Below are 22,790 nucleotides of genomic sequence, written 5' to 3'. Positions count from 1 at the left end.
AGCAACTTTTTTTTTTAATGTTTATTTGAGACAGACAGAGAGAGAGAGAGAGAGGGAGTGGGAGAGAGTGCAAGTGGGGGAGGGGCAGAGAGGGAAAGGCAGAGCCCCTAGCGGGCTCAGTGCTGTCAGCGCAGAGCCTGACTCTGGGCTCCGTCCCGCGAACTGAACCGTGAGATCATGCCCTGAGCTAGGTCTCTGCTCAGCCAACTGAGCCTCTCAGGCGCCCCAAGCACTTCTGACCTAAACACAACCCTAGAATTAAGGAAGCTCCCCCATTTCTGTTTTTTTCATTCATGCTCCCTCTGCTTTCCAAAGTGCGGTCTTCCTTGTGCTCAAAGCAGAACTTTGGTCAGGATTCGGGGGGACATTTAGAAAACAGATGAATTGTTTTTCTTGACTTTTATTCCCAAAGCTTGGTAAGCTGACCCTCTTGTTGTTGTTGTTTTAATGTTCTATTTTTGAGAGGGAGAGAGACAGTGTCAGCAGGAGAGGGTCAGAGAGAGAGGGAGACACAGAATTCGAAGACAGGCCCCAGGCCCTGAGCTAGCTGTCAGCACAGAGCCTGATGCGGGACCGAACCCGCGAACTCGAGATCATGACCTGAGCCGAACTCCGACGCTCAACCGACTGAGCCACCGAAGCGCCCCTCAGCCTATTGTTGAATATGTCAGATTTTACTTAGAACAGGAATGTGGTACCTGAGTTTTGTTCCATCATATGAATTGTCTGTCAGGACTTCTGGGGATTTTATTAAATAGAGCTTTGCTTGCTGAGTGTCAAGTAAGAAGACTACCAACATTAATGAATTTTGCTTTGGGAATTGAAATGTAAAAAACTTATGAGCATGGTAGCTATGCTTTTACTATCCTGTAAATGAACTCTTGGTTTTACATGCTAAATACAGGCCCCTAGAAGGTTATAAAACTATCAAATAAATTCATAATTATTGACCAAGATTAACATGCTGACAAAAGTGTATTTTTTTTTCATTCTTTCCTAACGGTATGATTTGGTTGTTCAGTTTTACATTTATTAGGTAGCTACAGCCTTTTACTTTACTAGATGTGGCAACAGATAAAATCTCTTACTTGAAATGCAGTGTCAAAGGCTGGGGTTTCGCTGATTTTTGTTTAAGAAGGATGTGGAAGTCCTTACATCTTACCCACCCAGTTCTAGAATTGTCACTGTCATGTCCCCAGTTCTAGAATTGTCTAGAAAATGTCACTGCCTTGAATAGAAGGAAAAATATGGCTCTCTTTTGGAAACTTCTGCTGGGTCTAGCAGTATGGACATAGGACAGTCCCTGCACGCGTGGGACTGGGCGTGGATGAGCATCTGCACACCAGGTTTCCCAGAGTAAGTTTAGCCCCTTGTTCAACTGTCTCTACAGAAAGAATTGTCAATGCTCCGAATCCTGTTAAAAACTAACCCATATGTATTTATAGCAGAACATTAGAAAATGATTTCTTCTCACAAATAATCTTTTTTGTTTAAACAGATAATTCTCAGGAAAAAATCTTATAAATACAGTAGGAATAACTGTAATACACGTAACGGCTGCTTAGGGGCATTTGTCCCCAAGGTAGGGAGGTGTGTGTGCGTGTGTGTGTTGTGTTTTGTCACAGTGCTGAAACAGTCCTTGTCATACATTCGTGTAGCTTTGCTTTGCCGTTCAGGCAAACATCATTGCAGATCATCACAGGCGTTTGGAGCCATTCTTGTCATTACGACGTTACCCAAAGATAGCAGCTCACGAAGGACCCGTACCTCTTCCTTCAAAGCCTGCAGTGCTATTTGACACTACTTGTACCTTTCAGATTTGTTGTTGAAACATATTCAAAAAAACCCAAACACATGGTTTAAAAACGATAGTTGAGGAAAACAAAATCAGAATTAGAGCCAGCGGGCTTTGAGGATCTTTTAGCTTTAATGGGACACAAAAGACACATGCTTGTGATTAACGTGTAAATATTACCTGGTTATATATAAATTTAAGAAAAAGATTCCAGATAACCTTTTTCCTATTATGTCAGAATTTTATAGAAATATTTGAAGTTGATTTAAAAATGTTAGCTATTTAAACACTTTTGAATTTAAATTCTAAATTGGGTGCCCAATATGTAAGGATTTCTTTATAACTCTAATACTTTTCCTTATTTTTTTTCCCCTTATTGACTTTTAACTTTTATTCTGAATCACAGCCCTTAGGCTCAACTAGTTTTCTGTCTAGTAGTTTTCCTCTTTTTGTCTTTTCCAGTTTACATATATATTGAGAGCGTGTGTGAGTAGGGGAGGGGGACAGAGGGAGGAGAGCATCTTCAGCAGACTCCATGCTCCGTCCAGAGCTTAACACGGGGCTGGATCCCACGACTGCAGGGTCCCAGTCAGATGCTTAACTGAATGAGCCACCCAGACACCCGTCCAGTGGTTTTCCTAGAAATGAGTCAGAGGAGGTGCTGTTGCTAACAAGGAGTGGAACCTAATTCTTTGGACTTCTAAGTTAATGCTGTGTGCAGGTCATATAGAACATGTTGAGCAGTGAATATTGCTATTAATAAAAGAGAGATGAAAGGTAAACGATCTGCCTCAGATTAATTGGGATAAGTATGTTCATATGTGAGGATTTCTAAAATGTTTAATTTACCTCCTAAAATCAGATCCCTCGTGTTTTCAGTTAGTACTAAGACCAGGAAAGGACATGTAGTTAAGTATACATATAGTAAATACAAGGTGGCTTTATACTGTCATTTATTTTTAAATGATATTGGCTGAATAAGTCGCTACTTTATTATTTATTATGTTTGTTTATTTTTGAGAAAGACAGATGCAAGCAGGGGAGCGGGGGCAGACAGAGAGCGAGACCCAGAATCTGAAGCAGGCTCCAGGCTCTGAGCTGTCAGCACAGGGCCCAATGCAGGGCTTGAACTCATGAACCGTGAGATCATGACCTGAGCTGAAGTCGGATGCTTAACCACTGAGCCACCCAGATGCCCCGTAAATTGCTATTTTTAAATACATTCTTTTTTAAAAGAAGTTTATATTTGTGAGAGAGAGAGAGAGAGCAAGCAGGGAGGGAAGGGGCAGAGAGGGAATTCTAAGCTGGCTCCATGCTGCCAGCACAGAGCCTGACGTGGGGGTTGAATTCACGAACTGTAATCATGACCTGAGCTGAAATCAAAGGCCGGATGCTTAACCGACTGAGCCACTCAGGTGCCCCTTAAATAAATTCTGAATGGAAGAAGCAGTGGGAGGCATGACATTTTTGAGATCCTTTTATTTTTTTTTTAAGGACTGTTTTAAAATTTTAAACTACAAAACAGATTCCATACATTCTGCCATAAATAAAAACAAACAATAAGGCAGGACTCTACATAAGCAAACCGAGAACAGCTGTTTTCAGAAAATGTGATAAAATGCTTTACAATCATAAGCCATCCAGTTTTTAAAATAAAACTGTTGAAAACTCACAAGTCTTCAAGCGGCACATACAAGACACCCTTGAAGAGGGAACAAAATGTGGTTCTGCCATTTTGTGCTGTTCTCACATTTTTGAAAACCTAATTTTGCTCAGAGCATAGGTCTGTTCCATATTCTAAAGTTCACACAGGTTGGTTGGTTTTTTTCTCAAGAATCATATGCTAGAGGCACCAATGACAATACAACTTTGTTTCCAAGGACCTTGTAACAAAGCATTGTCTCTTTTAAACATATGACTTAAGAGGCAAAAAGGGAATCCTGGATAAGTTTCCTTTCAGAGGCAGGACTGGAGCCCGCTTCACCGAATTCGCTTCTGCTGTCGCGCTCTGTAAATGTCATGAACAGGGGGGACGACCGCTCCCTTTTCTTCATCTTCATCTGAATCCTCGTTGGGCCTTTTGACGGCCTTGGCGAGCACTGCGTTGCTTTCCACCGGGCCGTTGCCCTCTACGGCCAGCTCCGGGGCGCCGCCAGTGATGATCCTCACAGCTTCCTCCACCGCTGCGCAAACAAAGCAGAAAGGAGCGTCGGAGGGGCGTTCAGAGTCTGCTCTATTCCGGACACTTTATGGTTGGTTTCATAGCCTACTACTATTGGCAGAGCAAGGGAGAGCAGTAGTGATACTACAGAATTAAAGGAAAAACCAAAGCTGCTCTTAAAATTACTTTACAGCCCACGTCTCAGTGCATGTTCACACGAACAGAAAAGATCTGCTTTTATGACATTTTACTCTGTGACGTTAGGATATGAACAAGCCTCTCTGTACCAAGGAGGGTCTGGACCGCTCTGAGGCTTCATTGTGCTCCTGCAAGACGGCTAGCTCGAGTGGGAGATCCCAGTGGCAGAGAATAACCGTCTCCTGTGTAGGAGATGATGTGAATTCAGCTCTAGTGTAGAGATGTCGTCACTTACTATTTGGTATCTTGCATCTTCGGAAAATCTCCATCAGTTCATCCACTTGTACAAAAGGACCCTGTTTTGACACAAATAAATTTTAATCCCCAATAATCGGACAAGTTAGAACTGTGCTACTTTAAATTTCCCATGAGACAAGAAAAGCAGCACACAGTTCTTATAACCCACAGAGCAAATAGCTTTCACGAAGACAGTAAACAAACCTGGAAGCAGATGGGAGGAGGGAGAAGTTTCATTAAAACGACGGCTGCAGGCGGTACTGGGAACACGCCGCCGGGGACGGGATGTAAGCCTGGTGCTGTGAGAGAAGAGAAGGCAGGAATCAAATAGGACAGAAGAATTTCCATAAACAGCTAAAATAAGTCAATAAGAAGCAACTGTACATAACGTTCTAGGTCTATTTTGCATTTTTCTGGACATCTTAATTGATTTAGTGCTTTACATGTTTGACCAAACTAAAGTGGATGAGACAGAGCAGTCTCAACCCCATGGCCACTGGGAGGCAAAAAAGTAAACAAGTGACTTTGAGTAAGACAACCTGGGGGTTGAACTTGAGTCGGTTTTTGTCAAAGACTGTTTCTAAGCCTTACAAGTCATGTGTTCAGCAATCCTGTTTAAAGTCCGTTACTCAACAACATATTTAATCATAAGGGTCTTGTTCACATAGGATCTAGAGGGGCTACTACCCATTAATAAGTACAAATGATATGAAATAGCATCGTGAAGTAAGTTTCCAGTTGTACAGGTAACTCATGTAGCAGCATTTCTGAAGACTATCTAATGTCACTGCCAAAATGGGTTACTAGAATCTGGATTATTGAGGGGTTTTTTGTTGTTGCTGTTGTTTTTAAAGACATTCTTAACTGTTCTTGCTTCAAAGGTTGCAGCCAAGTCACTTGTGTTGGTGACCCTGAGTCTAATAATTAACCTACAATGGAAAGGTTACATCAATCCCCCGCCCCCACCTCTGGATTTAAATCAACAAACAGAGGTCTCAGTACTGGATCTAAAGTCATGGCTTACGTGCTAAATGTCGTGGCTGAAATGGAATCATCTGCTGAGTGTCTGGTTTAGGGTATTCTGGTTTTCTATCCACTTCATCTTTCAGAACAGGCACTATAGAAGGAGCTACAACTGGGTCTGGAATTATAGCTGCTAGCTTAGCCCGGGAGACATCCTGAAAATGCAGAACAGAAGAATCCTAAACCTGAAAAAGGGACTTAGAGTATAATCGTGCAGTTCTACAGTCTCGAGGACACACTGTGAATCAGTGGGTTAAAACCACAGAAAGAGAACCAAGAGGGATAAGTGAGAACTTGATAAAGTAAAGATGGCTAACTACTCAACAAGGAACACCACACTGGTGTTTTATAACCTCCCCCTACCCCTGAGTAAGAAATCATTAGACTCCATGTTGCCAGGTAGGACATTTGTGGGATAGATACAGGCTTTTCTGGATAGATACTGAAGACTGGGCACCAGGTAGAGACGGGGGTAATTTGTGAAAAAAATTTACAGTTTTAGGTGTTTTTCTGATACTCCCCTTCCACTGGAATTGAACAGTATGAATTTCTTTAAGTGAAGCTGGGTTAAGTGAAGTCCTGCTTTTATGAAAGCTAAAATAATCACTTATACTAGTTAGTAAGGTTTTGTAAGCAAAATAAAGGATTATTCTCAACTTATTGTTACAGGGGAGAAGGAACATATAGGGAGCAGCCTCTATTTGTCCAGATGATTTTAGCCATTTATTCCCTCTTTGATGAGCCAAATAGTAACATCTCCATTTTCTAGAAGGGCCTGAAGCTCAAAGATGTTCTGAGATTTCCAGTGTCATATAGCTTATCAGCAGTGCTGCGCCAGGGCTAAGAACAATTCTCCAAGATGGATCAGAAGGAGCAGTATGGGCACCTAGCAGCGGAGGCCCTGTCCCCGAGGACGTCAGCCTGGCCACACCCTAAAGAGCCTCTTGTGCCGCCAGCAGGAGGTAGAAGAGCGTTTTGCTTTCTCAGCACGCAGCTTGAATGCAGCCGGGGGCAGAGCTAAATGCGTAGGCCCGCTGGGAGTTGCATCTTTTTCTCTTCCCCTCTCCCATTATATACACACTGGAGTACAGTTAATCTCACTCCTCAAAAATTAAAGTGTAGAAATAGAAGATGGAGTATTCATATTTAAGTAGCAGTTCTACTTGGGAAGAGTAAGAAGAGCTCTATGTTCCTTAATTTCCATTTTCATCTTGGCAAAGTTGAAATAGTCCTTGCTAACTTGACATAGTGGTCTTAAAAGGTCTTTTGCTTTTCATTGAGACGTACTTAAGCAGAAGCAGAACTTAATCATCCCTCAGCAGTAAGCACTAGTTACAGAATAGGGGTCTGGGACTGGCACAGACCTGGGGCTTCCATTAATAAAAAGGTCTGAAGTTCAATTATGGGTATTTTTCTCAAACATTTAAATCTGGTTCACACACCAGACCTGTGAGACCCAGGACAAAAGAGGCTGGTGAGGAAATGGAGAATGATAGGAACATCCTAATGCTGGCTGGCATAAAGAATCTTGCAGATATAGCTTCCCTTTGGATTTCCATCTTGGTCTTTGTTTTCACAAAACAGAAAAGAAAAAAATCAAGAAATGATAGAACAATGTTTTTCTCAGCAAGGGCTATTATGGGTGGAGCTGTAGAAACATTAATATCTTTCCCCCTGACCTGAACAGGTTCAGGGGCCAGATTTCTTATGACTCAGATGTCTGAGGAGTTCTGTTACTAGATAAGCTAATTTCCTCAAGAGCCCCCCCTGAAGTCCTGTTTTGAGATATAAATCCCTCAGGGAACTGTACAGATTTGTAACAAGTTGTGAGGGTTCTTCACTGTGCCCACAGGAGCTAGATTTGGTTTAAGAGCTACTAAAACACGTTCATCAGTTTTAAGAACTATTAGAAATTTTTTTGCTTCCACAATACCTCCATCGGCCCACCAGACAGAAGACACAGGGTGTTGATGATGTCACAGGAAGGACGAAGCCATTTGTTAAATCTCATTCTAATTCTCATTTTGTTGAGTATTTTTGATACTCAGTGTTTCATAAACCCAAGGAAAATCCCTGAACTCTTTTCCCCAATTTCTGCAAATCTATTCTGAAACTAATTTCTATTTCAGAATTTGCTTTAGAGGTATGTGTATCCATGAGCTATTCTAAAACGTGGCACAAGTAGGGATACTACTTTTGATCGTAAATACATACCTTATAACCAAGTGCTTTTAGTTCACTTGCAGAGCAAGGATATAAATCCATGAACTTGTATCTGTCCACCAGCAAAGCTGTTTCTTTGCCTTCATATTCTTCTTTGAATGCTGTAAACCGTCTTTTCTCCACTTTGAGTATACTAGCTAGATCACCGATATTGCTTTCAAAAGCTAGAAATCGGGCCCAGATTTCTCTGTAATAAATATAATCAGTACTTAATTATTCTTGGTTTCGAACAGGAACCCCATTTACAAAAAAAGCCTTAAGTTCCCTCCTTCCCTTTTTTTTTTTTATTACAAAAAGCTCTTATTAAACTATAGGACAGTATAACAAATACCTATGTATCATCATTACTTAGATTTAATCATTGTTAATATTTTGCCGTACTTAATCTTGCTTTTGCTGAAGTATCTGAAAGTAAATTATAGACATCATAACAGTTTGCCCCTCACATTAGGGCATTTAAGCCCTTTTTTGAGTTTTTACTTATTTATAGCACATTTTTCTATCTCCTGTGGTCAGTAAGAGCACATTTCCCTTAAAAAAGGTAAACTTTAGGAGGAAGAGCTGAAAAAGGAATGTATTGGAACAGATTTCCAATTTCTCCTTATTAAGGTGGCTTTTTGTTTAGTGGCATAAATTATTCTGTAGAATACATTCTTCACTCAATGTATGAATAAAAATATATTCTAAAGTCCAATATGATTGCTCCCTATTTTTTCTCACTAACAGATTATTTGAGACATATTTTTACCTCAGCACTGTTGTAACAGCCAAAACTAATTCTGAGACTCTCTTTAACTGTCACTTAAGCACCTTTGTGCTAAAGTAACATACTGAATGCCTACTATATACCAGGAATAGGGTTATCACCAAAAGTCTACAGGTTTGAAAAGGTTATGAAATCTGCCCAAGCTGTAATCAAAGGGCTAAAATGGAATTTGAACCCAAGACTCCAAAGCCTTATTTTTACTGTAGCACTACCTCATGTTTCTCTGGTAAAACTGATGGAGTCAAAAGCATAAACCAGGGATGTAATATGTCTGGTTTAACTTTCAGTATGTAAGTCATTGCTCTCAAGTAAGGTAAAATTTTCAGAACTTTATTTGTTTATATCAATTTCTAGGGGCATAGTCAAGTAGGAAGATATATTAAAATAAATTGCTAGCACATCTCTTAAATATGTAATCAGTACGCATTTTTTAAAAATCTTGAAAACGGGGGCGCCTGGGTGGCTCAGTCGAGTAAGTGTCTGACTCTTGATTTCAGCTCAGGTCATGATCTCATGTTTTGTGAATGCAGAGTATGCTTGGGGTTCTCTCTCTCTCTTCCCCTCCCACTCTTACACTCTCTCTCAAAAATAAACTTAAAAATCTTAAACAGTAATGAAAATATTACAGGTAGGCATTTGTAAAATAAACTTCAAGGGAAAAGGGAAACAGCTCTTGAAATTATACTCAAGAAACGTTCATCCACAGATCACAATTCAAGTATTAAAGCTACCTTAGAACCCAACCAAGTTTTCCCAACAGCTTACCCGGACTTCTCTGGAGGAAGGCTTCCAGATGTTAAAACACGTTCAAATAAAACTCGGGTATTATTGTCCTCTAGGGTATTAAAAAAGATTTAAAATATTAAAGTTCTGTTTTATAATCAACAGTGTATTTGCACATGCATTATCTCATATAATTCTCATAAAATCCAATGCAAAAAGGTAACTATTACCCCAATTTTTGTAGATGGGTTAACCTGTGGTTCAAAAGGATTGAGTCAAACTGCCTGTTACTAATAGAGCTGTAACTAGAAGCCAGGTCTGTATACACTGCAGTAAATAATGTCCAAGGATTTATAACAGTATGATATCTAAATGAGGTATCCCACTGGACTTTTAAAAATAACAAAAATTAGGGGCGCCTGGGTGGCTCAGTCAGTTAAGCGTCCGGCTTCAGCTCAGGTCATGATCTCACGATTCATGGGTTCGAGCCCCACATCGGGCTCCGTGCTGACAGCTAGCTCAGAGCCTGGAGCCTGCTTCGGATTCTGTATCTCCTTCCCTCTCTGTCCCTCTCCTGCTCATGCTGTCTCTGTCTCTCAAAAATAAAATAAATAAATAAATAACATCAATTAGGGGCACCTGGGTGGCTTAGTCAGTGAATTACCAGGCTCTTGGTTTTGGCTCAGGTCATCATCTCACAGTTGTGGGGTTGAGCCCTACATCAGGCTCTACTGACAGTATGGAGACTCCTCGAGATTCTCTCTCCCTGTCCCCCCTTCACTTATGCTATCGTGTGCTAAGTAAATTTTTAAAAATAAAATTTGGGGTGCTTGGGTGGCTCAGTCGGTTAAACAGCCATGATCTCCCGTAGTTCATGGGTTTGAGCCCCACCTTGGACTCTGTGCTGACAGCTCATTGCCTGAAGCCTGCTTCGGTTCTGTGTCTCTCTCTCTGCCCTTCCCCTGCTCACGCTTTGTCTCTCTTTCAAAAATAAACGTTTAAAAAATAATAAATAATTTAAAAAAAATAGCAAAACTTACATAAGGGCTAACAATGTGTCAGACTACTGATATTTTTTTTAAGTAATTTTTTTTAGGGGCGCCTGGGTGGCTCAGTCAGTTAGGCATCTGCCTTTGGCTCAGGTCATGGTCTCATGGTTCATGAGTTCAAGCCCAGTGTTGGGCTCTGGGCTGACCGTTCGGAGCCTGGAGCCTGCTTTGGATTCTGTGTCTCCCTCTCTCTCTCTCTCTCTGCCCTCCCTGTGCTTATGCTCTGTATTTCTGTCTCTCAAAAATAAGTGTTAAAAAAAAACATTAAAAAATAAAATAATTTAATGTTGTTTTTTTTTTTTGAGAGAGATGCAGAGTGTGAGTCAGGTAGGGGCAAAGAGAGTGGGAGACACAGAATCCGAAGCCATCTCCTGGCTCTGAGCTGTCAGCACAGAGCCCAGTGCGGGGCTTGAACTCACAAACCACAAGGTCATGACCTGAGCCAAAGTCAGATATTCAACTGACTGGACCATCCAGATGCCCGAGACTATTGATATAGTCCATGGACTGTGATGGGCGGCAAGCTCAGATCACATTGGTGATTTTCTTATTTTGCAGCACCAGGACTGCTCTCTATATAACTACTTTAAATTCTTATATAGGTGCAATTAAAATTTAAGTCTTGGGAGGTTCTTTGTTGCTGTAAGCAGGAAAATAACACTTCTTAAGAGATCTATTAAAATTTAAGAATTCAGGGGCACCTGGGTGGTTCAGTTGGTCAGGTCATGATCTCACAGTTCGTGGGTTCAAGCCCCGTGTCGGGCTCTGTGCTGACAGCTCAGAGCCTGGAGCCTGCTTCAGATTCTGTGTCTCCCTCTGTCTCGGCCCTGCCCCTGCTCACATGCTCGCTCTCTCAAATAAACATTAAGAAAATTTTTTTTAAGAATTCAGCAGTAAATTTACTAACAATCATTGAATTTTATATTTAAAACAGGTGCATTTATGGTATGTAAACTATGCCTCAACAAAGTTGTTTTAAAAAAAACCCAGCAGAATGTTGGTTTTTATTGCCTCAAGGTAGTCCGCATGCAGAATAAAACTAAGAGATTAAATGTATTGATCCAAAGAAGATGGCACCATATTCATGGCTTTCATCTAAACTTAACATACTGTACTTTAAAATATTTTATTTTTTGCTTTAATCCAAGCTTTGCTCCAGACACTTTCTACCGTTCCACGTAACTTTCCCACTGCTTTTCATGCTGTGTTCTCTACCTGGAAGAATGCATTTCCTATAACTTTTCCTGGCTGTGTTCATCCTTCAGGGCTCATCATGTTGCCTCTAGAACAGCACTGTCCAACAGAAATCTAATGCAAGCTAACTTACGTGCTTCACATATTCTGCCAGCCACATGTAAGAAAAACAGGTGAAATTAATTTTAATACATTTTCCTCAACCCAATATATCTAAATTATTTCAGCATGTAATTAATATGAAAAAATTAAGATTTTTACTTTTTTTTTTTTTGGTATGGACTCTTTGAAATCTGGTATGTATTTTACACTCATACCACATCTCATTTTGGCCTAGCCACAATCTTTTTTTTTTTTTAATGAAATGTGATTTATTTTTTTATGTATGTATATATGTATGTATGTTTATTTTTGAGAGAGAGAGACAGAGACAGCCTGAGCGGGAGAGGGGGAATGAGGGAGCAAGATACAGAATCTAAAGCAGGCTTTAGGCTCTGAGTTGTCAGCACAGAGCCTGATGCAGGGCTTGAACTCATGAACTGCAAGATCATGACGTGAGCCAAAGTTGGACACTGAACCAACTGAGCCACCCAAGAGCCTTGGCCTTGGCCACATTTCAAGTGCTCAATAATCAGCAGTCTAGTGGCTGCCATAACTGTACAGCACAGCTCCCAAACTTAAACTGTTCTCTCTTCTCTGTGTTTCCAATGTGCTGCACTTCATTCTGGGCTCTATTATAGCAGCACATTTTTTTCATGATTGCCACTATCATCATAACTAGTTCACATTTATAGTATGAACACCACATCCATGTAGAGGTCAAGCACATGCAAAAACCCATCTAATCCTCTCAACAATCCGATGAGAGGCACTCTTATAACCATTCTGCAGATGAGAAATTGGAAACCAGATTATATACCTAACCCAAGAACTAATGCTACAATTAAACACCAGATGACGATGCAGTTTACACATTGGATCCCCCCAGTGCTCTGAGGATAGGAATGAAGTCCTAGTCACCTTTGTATTCTCGGCCTCTAGTAACCTGAAGGTCCTGAAGGTACTGAATAGATAATGAATAGATGGGCGGATGGATGAACAAATGAACAAATTATATAAAACACTGATGCTGGAAGACAATGCTGATATCAGATATCTGCATTAAAATTTTTTTAATGTTTATTTTTGAAAGAGAGACAGAGTGCAAGTGTGGGAGGGATAGAGAGACAGGGAGACACAGGATCTGAAGTATGCTCCAGACTCTAAGCTGTCAGCACAGCTGAAACTCACGAGAGCAGTGAGATCATGACCTGAGCCAACATCAGATGCGCAACCAATTGAGCCATCCAGGCACCCAACATCCATAGTTTTAATGTTTTTTATTTTTTATTTTTGATAGAGAGGCAGAGCACGAGAGGGGGAGGGGCAGAGAGAGAAGGAGACACAGAACCGGAAGCAGGCTCCAGGCTCTCAGCTGGTGGTCAGCACAGAGCCCGATGCGGGGCTTGAACCCACGAATGTGAGATCTGACCTGAGCTGAAGTCGGAGGCTTAACTGACTGAGCCACCCAGGCGTCCCCATAGTTTTATATATACTAGTAGCTATTCTGCTTTTTTTTTTTAAGTTTTATTTATTTTGAGATAGAGGGTGCACACAAATTAGGAAGGGGCAGAGTGAGAGGGAGAGAAGGAGAATCCCAAGCAGGCTCCATACTGTGTAGAGCCCAGGGCAGGGCTTGAACTCATTAACTGTGAGATCATGATCTGAGCTGAAATCAAGAGTCGATCCTTAACCAACTGAGCCAGCCAAGTGCACCTAATAGTAGCTATTCTAAAAAAATCAAAATAATTTGCAATTGGTGAGGAACATCAATTCTATACGAGAAAATTAACTTTAAATGCTCCACTGTCTCATCTTTTGGAGTTCAGTCCTTTTCCAGAGTGTAGAATCACTAAGCTAAAATAGAAAATCATTCTTAAGTTTTATTCTACTCTATAGATAAAAAGAATGCTATCTATATTTTTCTAAAATATCATGCAAAGCATTGATAATTCCTGTGGTATCTAACTCATTTACATGACACATAATTATATATTTCCTTCTTAAACCAATTTCTATACCAGATCATTTTTAGTCAAGAAATTACATATCCTGGACTGTGGGTAACTAGACCAAGTGAGACATATACATATATATACATGTACATGAATCCCTAGCTCAGTGCCTGGTATAAGGTCAACCTCAGTAAAGGATGGCTATTATTATTATTACAACAGGACAGGGAGATAAAGATGGAAATAAACATAATGTTTCTTTTTGAAATCTCTTCCCCAGTAGGCTCCAAGCATTTCACTTTACTACTTTGTCATCTTTGAGTTTGGTGGCTAGAGATTTATTGTCTATTCCTCCACATCCACCCAAGAAACAAGAGATGATTTGCCCAGAGTCATCAGAGATGACCATAAATAGCTGTGTCTCCTAAGTCTGAATTTGAGGCTTTTTCCTATTACTGATGTGATTTCACTGATGAGGTTTAAATTAAAGATCATTCTCTAGAGTCAAAAGCACCTACCATTATTCCAATACAAATTTATGGTTGATAGGTCACAAATATTTCTTGAGTGCTTATTAAGTACCTGGTTCTGGTGTGATGACAGAATTGTAATACATTTGAGAAAGAAAGAAACCCAGCAGCATATTTTCAGAGAATGATATTGATGGTTTAATATTACATAACCAGGGGTGCCTCTATGGCTTAGTCGGTTAAGTATCAGACTCTTGATTTCGGCTCAGGTCATGATGTCGTGGGTTTGTGTAATCAAGCCCCGTGTAGGGCTCTGTGCTGGCAGTGTGGAGCCTGATTGAGATTCTCTCTCTCTCTTTCTCTCTCTGCCCCTCCCCTACTCACATGCTCTCTCGAAATAAATCAATTTTTAAAAATTATATAACCATTATAGATCTAGAATTGACTTACCATTGAGGTGAGAAAGATAGTCAATATAGGCCAACACATATTCTGGAATGTCTCCATATTTCTTTAGACCCAGCTCAAAAATCTTAAAGGCAACAGATTTGTCCTAGAAGTAGAGAGGAATGTACTGATTTCCATGAGATGTCAGAAAAGATACTCAAAAGAATATTAAAACTATAACACCTAAACAAGTTACATTAAGTATTAAAATGGAAATTATAATCATATTAAATAAAAATTGCTGAGCTAAAAACCAAGGGGCTTAATAAGGTATAAATTAGCAGGCAGTGGATGCTTCATATAATTTTACACAGATACACTTGGACTTCCTTTATGATACGGAGCAATTACAACTTAATGACAGGGAGTGCCTGGGTGGTTAAGTGTCTGATGTTTAATCTCGGCTCAGGTCTTGATCTCACGGTTGTGAGTTCAAGTCCCACAGTGGGCTCCACACTGAGCTTGAAGCCTACTTAAAAAACAAAAAGCAAAAAACAAAAACAAAACTTAATAACAGAAGGGGCACGTGGCTGGCTCAGTCAGAAGAGCATGTGACTCTTGATCTCAGCTGTGAATTTAAGCCCCATGCTAGGTGTAGAGATTACTTAAAAATATCTTAAAAAAAAACAAAAAAACCCCTTAATGTCAGAAACTAGGACTATCTTTCTTTTAATTAATGTATCTCAAATGAAGGAAACTATTTTTACCTTTATATTTTATTTCAGCACTTACCTTACTACAGTAATACTCCATGAGTGCTGCAGTAACATAGACATGGTGGCGGGTTCTGGTATCTTCTCTTGCTTTTTTAAATATCATTCTTCCAGATTTGATACCTTCTGCTCTTCTTGCAAATTTCATATATTGGATATATACCTATGGGGAAAAAAAAGCACTTTAAAAATTTTTTTTAATTTTTATGTATTTTTGAAAGAGAGAGAGAGACACAGTGTGAGTAGGGGAGGGCAGAGAAAGAAGGAAACACAGAATCTGAAGCAGGCCCCAGGCCCCAAGCTGTTGGCACAGAGCCTGGCATGGGGCTTGAACTCATGAGTGGCAAGATCATGACCTGAGCTGAAGTCAGGTACTTAACTGACTCAGCCACCCAGATGCCCCAAAAGCATTTCTTTTCTATGGATTAGGCAGAATGTGATCCCTGTAGCATCCAATACAGTCTCACCTTATTCATAGACTAGTGTGTTTCCTGTATAAGAAAGCAATCTTGAATTCCTAAGATATCAGACAGTATGCTTATAGATAGTGCTCTATTTAAATCTACAAGCAAAGTTTTTCTGGTATTAAAGATGTGTGCAAATTTTTTAAAATTGACACATAATTCACATACCACAAAATTCACCCTTTAATGTGTAGAATTCAAGATCTTTACCATCTTCACGAGGTTGTACAATCATCACTACTGCCTAGATTCAGAATATGCAAATCAAATTTAGAGGAAATAAAAGTGAAACTACTAGAAAACACTCCACTAATAAGTTCCAACACCTAAAAAGGTTTGATCTAATACAAGCATGTTTAATTTATGTTTAACTTTATATTTTCCTGGTTTATTATTTTAAAAGCCCGCTACTCTGTTTTTCCGAAGACCATACAATGTAACTTTACTGATAAACTATTAATGAGCCATTTTATACTCAGCACCACAGAGTGCCCAACACATGAAGAAAGGGATTTCCACTAGTCTGTTGTTATAGTTCTGGAATCCAGCACGGTACACAGCACAGAGCAGTTTGCTAAGTGAATTTTAAAATGATGAATAAAGGGGCACCTGGGTGGCTCAGTCGGTTAAGCATTGGCTTCGGCTCAGGTCATGATCTCATGGTTCATGTGTTCAAGCCCCACGTTGGGCTCTGTGCCGACAGCTACCTCAGAGCCTGGAGCCTGCTTCAGATTCTGTGTCTCCCTTTCTCTCTGACCCTCCCCTGCTCACACACTCTCTCTCTCAAAAAATAAAATTAAATTTAAAAAATAAAAATAAAAAAATAAAATGAATAAATGCAGGCAAGCAGAGCAGTGGAATCCCAATACGAATAACAAAGCAGTGTAGATTTCACTTGAAGCAGAGGGTCTAGAACTGCATGCATTGGCCTGTCCCCTTCTCCTCCTGATGAAAAAGCTTCATTGCTCTTTTACAGAAACCCAGGACTTTGAAAACCACTATTTTAGAGCAGAATTCAGGATAAAGTGAGTTCCAGTCCAATTCCTTTCCAGAATATTGGGTTCTCTTTCTTCCATTTATTTAAAAAAATATTTATTAGGCAATAATTATGTGCCAGAAATGCCTTTAAAGTGTGATCATGAGGAATCCCCACTGTTCCATTCTGCTGCATTAAAAATAAAAAACACACAAAAAAAACCAGATCAGACTACAAAGGAGTCACATGAGGGAGTTTTTGCAAGGTGACTGATGTGATGGTGGTCCCATGGTTCATTGTTATTGGTCAAGATTCACAGAACTATATCCCAAAAAACCAGTCAATTTTAATATGTGTAAATTAAAAATTTTTTGTTAAAGCTGACTGCAAAGGTGGCAAAGAGACATAATGTTACTCACCAAGGTGGGGTCAATATCCTCAATTGCCAGAAGTCTGTTATATATACTGTGAACTTTCTCATACTTCATGCGACTCTAAGGTGGTAGAGAAGAAGTGGATATAAATATATATTCATAAACAAGCAGGATTTGAGCTCTGAGGAATCCAGAAGCTGCACCCCACAATGGCACCTGCTTTGAGCATAAATATATGATGAGCTGAGGACTAATACCTGTTCATTTTGCATCATCTCTACTAAAAGCAAGATGCCTGGCAAAGAATTAGCCAGAAAAATAATTCAGTCCTACAGTATAAAATCCAATTATAAGAAAGTTCTAAATATTGTTACTGACCTCTTCATAATCTGCATATGCAAAATAAAGAAGCATATTCTTCTTCAATAAAGTGCTTATGGCTCTTTCATATATATTAGCAGCTTCATCACTAAATAATTTGGCATTATTCATATCCTAGGAAAGAAAAAAAAGCTCACTCTTCAATAATTTTAATACAGTTGAAAGAGAACACACACACTAACGTGTACATATATGGACACATATGCACTTCTGGATTCTAAAAAATTCCAGAGATGACTTCTGTATATTACTTAACATACAGAAGAATCCATAAGTATTCTAAATAGTTCATCATTTTAATGCATTAAGAAACAGCCCCTATATTTTAATTTTGACTAAGGTAGTCTGAGTGTCACTAAGCTTCATCTTGACAGATTATAATTTTCAACACCTATACTTTATTACCAAAATTCAGTGTTATATTTTTAGCAAATTATTGCTATATGAAAACCATGAAAAGGCCAAAGCAGAGAAGAGGAATACTTACCCCCTTTTCTGCAAGCAGTTTACTTGACTGCTCAAGATACTGAGCAGCTTCATACCAAATGTCAGGGTGATGGCCCAGTACAAGCAGGCACTGTTCATAAGCAAACATAACTAGGGAAGACATTCATAACATTCAATTAAAATAAATATTACTTATGAAACTATTAATACAAGCATCACAACTAACTTAGGCCAAAACAGGGCCCTTGATAATGAATGATAATTAGAAATACATGCTTTAGTGATTTCAGGCACCATTATCCACCTAAGCCCCATCTATACCTCCATTATTTTTTAAATTTTATTTATTTGTTTGAGAGAGAGAGAGAGTGCGCACAGGCATGCAAGCAGAGGAGGGAAAGAGAGAGGGGAGAGAGAGAATCCTAAGCAGGCTTCACATGGTAAGCACAGAGACCCATGCGGGGCTCAATCTCAAGAACTGTGAGATCATGACCTAAGCTGAAATTACAAGTTGGACACTTAACTGAGCCACCCAGGTGCCCCCATCCATCATCTTTTAAATTAGTATTTACTGAGTACAAACTATATGCTAGGTAATGAGATACTGTGAATGTATTGGTGACTAAAACTTTCTATACTCAAAAAGTCTGCAGTGTGTTGGGAAGATTCATATTACATAAGCAGTTAAAAATTTGGTAATTATTATGATGAGGAAAATACAGTGTACTCTTGAACTTACAGCAGTCGGACTTAATATCGTTTAGGGACTCAAGAAAAGCTTCACTAAGGAACTGGCATCTAAAGCAAAACCTGAAAAAGGGACTGATCAGATCAGATCAGAAGAATCTGGTCAGATGAGAGAGTAAGTGAAGTGCAAGAAGAACCGGGAAAATGGTGTAGGCAAAGGAAACTATAGAGGCTTCTAGGTAAGAGCAAGGCCAGATTGAGAAAAATTCTAGTTCTGGCACAGCAGCAGATTTGTTTCTATCAGACCTGCATGAAAATAAAAATCATAAACCAAAAAATACTAAAAACAACTATTTAAAGGCTCAAGAGAATGACCAAAAGAAACCAATGGCCAAAACAGAAATCAGAGAAGAATGAGCTCTTAAATAATCAGAACCACACTGGCTAAGATCCATATTTAATATGGCTTTTCCCCTCAGGGGCAAGCCCTGTGTGTAGTTCTGGGATAGCTGGGTCTCAAGTCAGATACTGAAGTCTTACTAGCTTGAGGTATGTAACATGGCATTCTGGGCTACGAGGGCTGCTAGAAAATTAAGGGGGGGATATTCCACAAAGGAGAGAGCCAGGGGGTGGAGGCTGAAAATCAGCATAAATGCCCTCAAATCTTTAGCTGGCCTCTAAAATATATATACACAAAGAAGAATACAAAGTGCTCAAGTGGAAAGCAAAGCTGGAAGGCTGAAAAAGCGGAATAGGTTTCTCAGCAGCTGCCCCCTGTCACGGAGACCAAGTTTAGCATTTGAGTCCCATTAAGTTAGAGGGTCTGGGTAAACACTTTGAACTTTCCATTCTATTTTAGGAGTAAAAACTTGGTCCCAGGACTAAGAGGTTCACCCTGAAATTAAGGGCAAAACTAAAACAGATCCATCCTAACAAGGTCCAGGTGATCTGCCAGTAACTTAACTCCCTACTAAAATAAAACTCAGCATTTTTCAGAGGCAGATGACAGAATCCAGTCTTTATAATGCATCATTTGTACATCTGTACAATGTCCAAAAGAATTTTAACTGTTTGGACTATGACAAAACAGGAAAATGTGACCCACAGTCAAGAGAAAAAGAAACCAACTCCCTGATGGTGCAGGTGTTGGGATTAGTAGATAAAGATGTTGGAACTATTGTTATAAATACGTTATAAGTAAATACAAAGAAAAAGATGGTAATGGACATGGAATCTCAACAGAGAAACGGAAACTATAAAAAAGGAAGTATAAAAAATACAGGGGTGCCTAGGTGGCTCAGTTGGCTAAGCACTGGACTCTTGATTTCAGCTCAGGTCGTGACCTCACCATTCATGAAATCAAGCCCCATAACGGGCTCTGCATTGACAGCTCTCCCTCTCTCTGCCCTGTCCCCACTTGCAGTTGCTGTCTCTCAAAGTAAATAAATATACATTTAAAAAATATATAAAAATTTCTCAAATAGAAATGTATGGAACTGAAAAGTACAATATCTGAAACAATTCAATGGATGGGTTTAGCAGCAGATTGGATATGACAAAGGTCAGTGAACATGGATGGAGAGAGATCTATAGAACTCATTGAATCTGAAGAACAGAAGTGAAAAAAAGACTGGAGGTAACAAATAGGCTTTGGGATAATATCAAGTTACCTCTTTTTGTGATAAGCGTCTGATCTTCTGTACGAAGAGGGTTGCTCTTTTCCCACTGTATGTATTTCTTCCACATATCCACCTGCTGGGCTTCTTGAGGAGTATTCTGAGGAGGCACTGAGGGAGCGTTGCGGTCCAAACCTTTCATTACGGTCTCATATTCCTAAACAACAAGCATTTAGAATTCTGTGGTGAGCATAGGAACAACTCAGATATATGGAATTGATCAGTTTGGAATACTTTGTTCAAAATGCCTATTTTTCCCAAATACCACTTTGTTAATATAATCTAAAAACTAAGAGCAGGGAGAAAGATAACGGAGGATTTCTTACCCATGGACAGGTTCCCAGGCCTGAGTGAACAGAACACCCCTGGGCCCTCGTTGCAGGTGATCTAGGAGGTCACTCTCCAAGACAGAAGAGTTGACAGATCAACATGACTGATGATCTGCTGGCATCATTACTGCCATCTTTGGAGAAACTGTCTGTCTTTTAAAATTTCAATAGTTTGTATTACTAGGCTATCTTCCCTAATTTCTAACAGTGTCAATGAACGGGAAAGGTATGCACAAGACAAATACCTGTCTCTGTGACCTGTGAGACCACAAAGTAGTACAGTATTCAAATATATATGAGCAGATAGGAGGGAAGCATAGGAACTGCCTCATCAACTGTAGGTAGAACCTTGTCTGTATATCCCGTTTGTGTATTTTAATTTTTTAAATGTTTATTTATTTTTGAGAGAGAGACAGACAGAAAGAGAGAGAGAGAGAACAGGGCAGGGGCAGAGAGAGGGAGTCACAGAATCTGAAGCAGGCTCCAGGCTCTGAGCTGTCAGCACAGAGCGAACACAGGGCTTGAACCCATGAACCATGAGATCATGACCTGAACTAAAGTCAGACACTTAACCGAATGAGCTGCCCAGGCGCCCCCTGTTCACTTATTTAAAAAAATTTCTTCCAGGGGCACCTGGGTGGCTCAGTTGGTTGAGTGTCTGACTCTTGATTTCAGCTCAAGTCATAATTCCAGGGTCATGGGTTTGAGCCCCATGTCAGGCTCTGTGCTCAGTGTGGAACTTGCTTAAGATTCTCTCTCTCTGCCCCCGTTTCTCTCTAAAAAAAAAAAAAAATTAATCGAAACTTGATTTATTCTATTTTTGTCCTTGTATTTCATATAAAATATATCATTTGCTCAACAACGCAATTAACTGCCACTGGTTAAGACTGCTAATAATTGAAAATGTCAAGAGGAACACCAGACAGAGAAAGCTCTTGTGTAAACAACATACTCATCATTATAATAAGTGACCTCTTGGAATTCCATACCTTTGCTACACGCCTAGCATTCATGTAATCTCGACTCCGATCTTCAATCATTTTTTTAGCTAAGTGAATATTGATACCCTAGGGAAAAAAAACAAAAAGAAATGTGTATTATTTTAAAATTAAGTATATTTTAATATTAGTACAATACAGTTAATCTGTTCATTTACTAAGTCACTTTAAATTCTTTATTGTTAATGGGGTGCCTGGGTGACTCAGTCGGTTAAGAATCCGACCGGCTCAGGTCATGATCTCACGGTTTGTGGGTTTGAGCCCCACATCAGGCTCTGTGCTGACAGCTCAGAGCCTGGAGCTTCTTCAGATTCTGTGTCTCCCTCTCTCTCTGCCCCTCCCCAACTCACGCTCTGTCTCTGTCTCAAAAATAAATAAACTATAAAAAAAATTTTTAAAGACTTTGTTAATAAAATAAAGGTTGAATCAAATTACATGTTCAGAGACCAAGGAGGATCTGCTTATATCTGCTAGGAGCTGGCAGTAAGTCTCTATGTATCAGGAATTTCTAAAGATAAGGAATGATTTGGAAAGGGTCAACTATTTCATATAAAATTATACTAATAAAGAACTCTATATAGATTCATTGGGGTGAACAGCCATTGCTTCACTTTAAAAGTCCTTTTCTTGGGGGGCCTGGGTGGCTCAGTAAGGTAAGCGTCCAGCTTCAGCTCAGGTCATGATCTCACGGTTCGTGGGTTCAAGCCCCATGTCAGGCTCCGTGCTAACAGCTAGCTCAGAGCCTGGAGCCTGCTTCAGATTCTGTATCTCCCTCTCTCTCTGATCCTCCCCTGTTCGTGCTGTCTCTGTCTCTCAAAAATAAATTTAAAAACCTTAAAAAAATTAAAAAAAAAGTCCTTTTCTGGGGTGCCTGGGTGGCTAAATTGGTTGAGTGGCTGACTTCAGCTCCAGTCATGACCTCACAGTTCATGGGTTCGAGCCCCATGTCGGACTCTGTGCTGACAGCTAGCTCAGAGCCTGGAGCCTGCTTCAGATTCTGTGTCTCCTCTCTCTGACCTTCCCCTGTTCATGCTCTGTCTGTCTCTCAAAAATAAATACAACATTAAAAAAAATTCTTTTGAAAGTCCTTTTGTAACTAGGTCTGCATAACTTTAAAAACAAATGCAGAAGTAGCATAGCGATATAAACATCTTTCATATTAGTAATTCTCAAAAAGTAGTCCAAGTCCTGTTCCCCAAGACCCTTTCAGGGGTTTTTGGAGGCTACATGTTATTAATATCATAACATGTTGAATTTAGAAGCAGATATGAAAATCTTCCATTAATTTCTATTAAGTTAGGTAGAGATTTGCAAAAATATAAATAAAGCAAGGCCCGCCACTCTACTCACTAAATTTTTCTTGCTTTGGAAAAGACAGCTTGGTTTAATGCTATTTATGTTAAAA

General features: G+C 39.7%; 1 protein-coding gene across 2 annotated transcripts in view; it reads right to left on the bottom strand.

The window, feature by feature from the left end:
* Positions 1 to 3,254: 3,254 nt before the first annotated feature.
* CSTF3 (cleavage stimulation factor subunit 3) overlaps positions 3,255 to 22,790 on the bottom strand; it is a 74,743-nt gene continuing 55,207 nt past the window's right edge. Inside the window, exons 9-21 of one of the 2 annotated variants that reach the window (XM_029956409.1) lie at positions 21,377 to 21,454; positions 20,053 to 20,215; positions 17,736 to 17,845; positions 17,246 to 17,362; positions 16,913 to 16,987; positions 15,073 to 15,216; positions 14,344 to 14,446; positions 9,169 to 9,238; positions 7,629 to 7,824; positions 5,416 to 5,569; positions 4,596 to 4,690; positions 4,390 to 4,450; positions 3,255 to 3,978 (exon numbers count right to left, since the gene is read on the bottom strand). In XM_029956409.1, the coding sequence (XP_029812269.1) occupies positions 3,776 to 3,978; positions 4,390 to 4,450; positions 4,596 to 4,690; positions 5,416 to 5,569; positions 7,629 to 7,824; positions 9,169 to 9,238; positions 14,344 to 14,446; positions 15,073 to 15,216; positions 16,913 to 16,987; positions 17,246 to 17,362; positions 17,736 to 17,845; positions 20,053 to 20,215; positions 21,377 to 21,454 (1,569 nt within the window). In that variant the 3' untranslated portion in view covers positions 3,255 to 3,775. The remainder of the gene's footprint in view (positions 3,979 to 4,389; positions 4,451 to 4,595; positions 4,691 to 5,415; positions 5,570 to 7,628; positions 7,825 to 9,168; positions 9,239 to 14,343; positions 14,447 to 15,072; positions 15,217 to 16,912; positions 16,988 to 17,245; positions 17,363 to 17,735; positions 17,846 to 20,052; positions 20,216 to 21,376; positions 21,455 to 22,790) is intronic. The other variant, XM_029956410.1, reaches the window with a different exon arrangement.

The sequence above is a fragment of the Suricata suricatta genome, chromosome 11 (genome assembly GCF_006229205.1).
Source record: "Suricata suricatta isolate VVHF042 chromosome 11, meerkat_22Aug2017_6uvM2_HiC, whole genome shotgun sequence".
Taxonomy (NCBI): domain Eukaryota; kingdom Metazoa; phylum Chordata; class Mammalia; order Carnivora; family Herpestidae; genus Suricata; species Suricata suricatta.
This window is presented reverse-complemented; position numbering and strand designations above follow the sequence as displayed.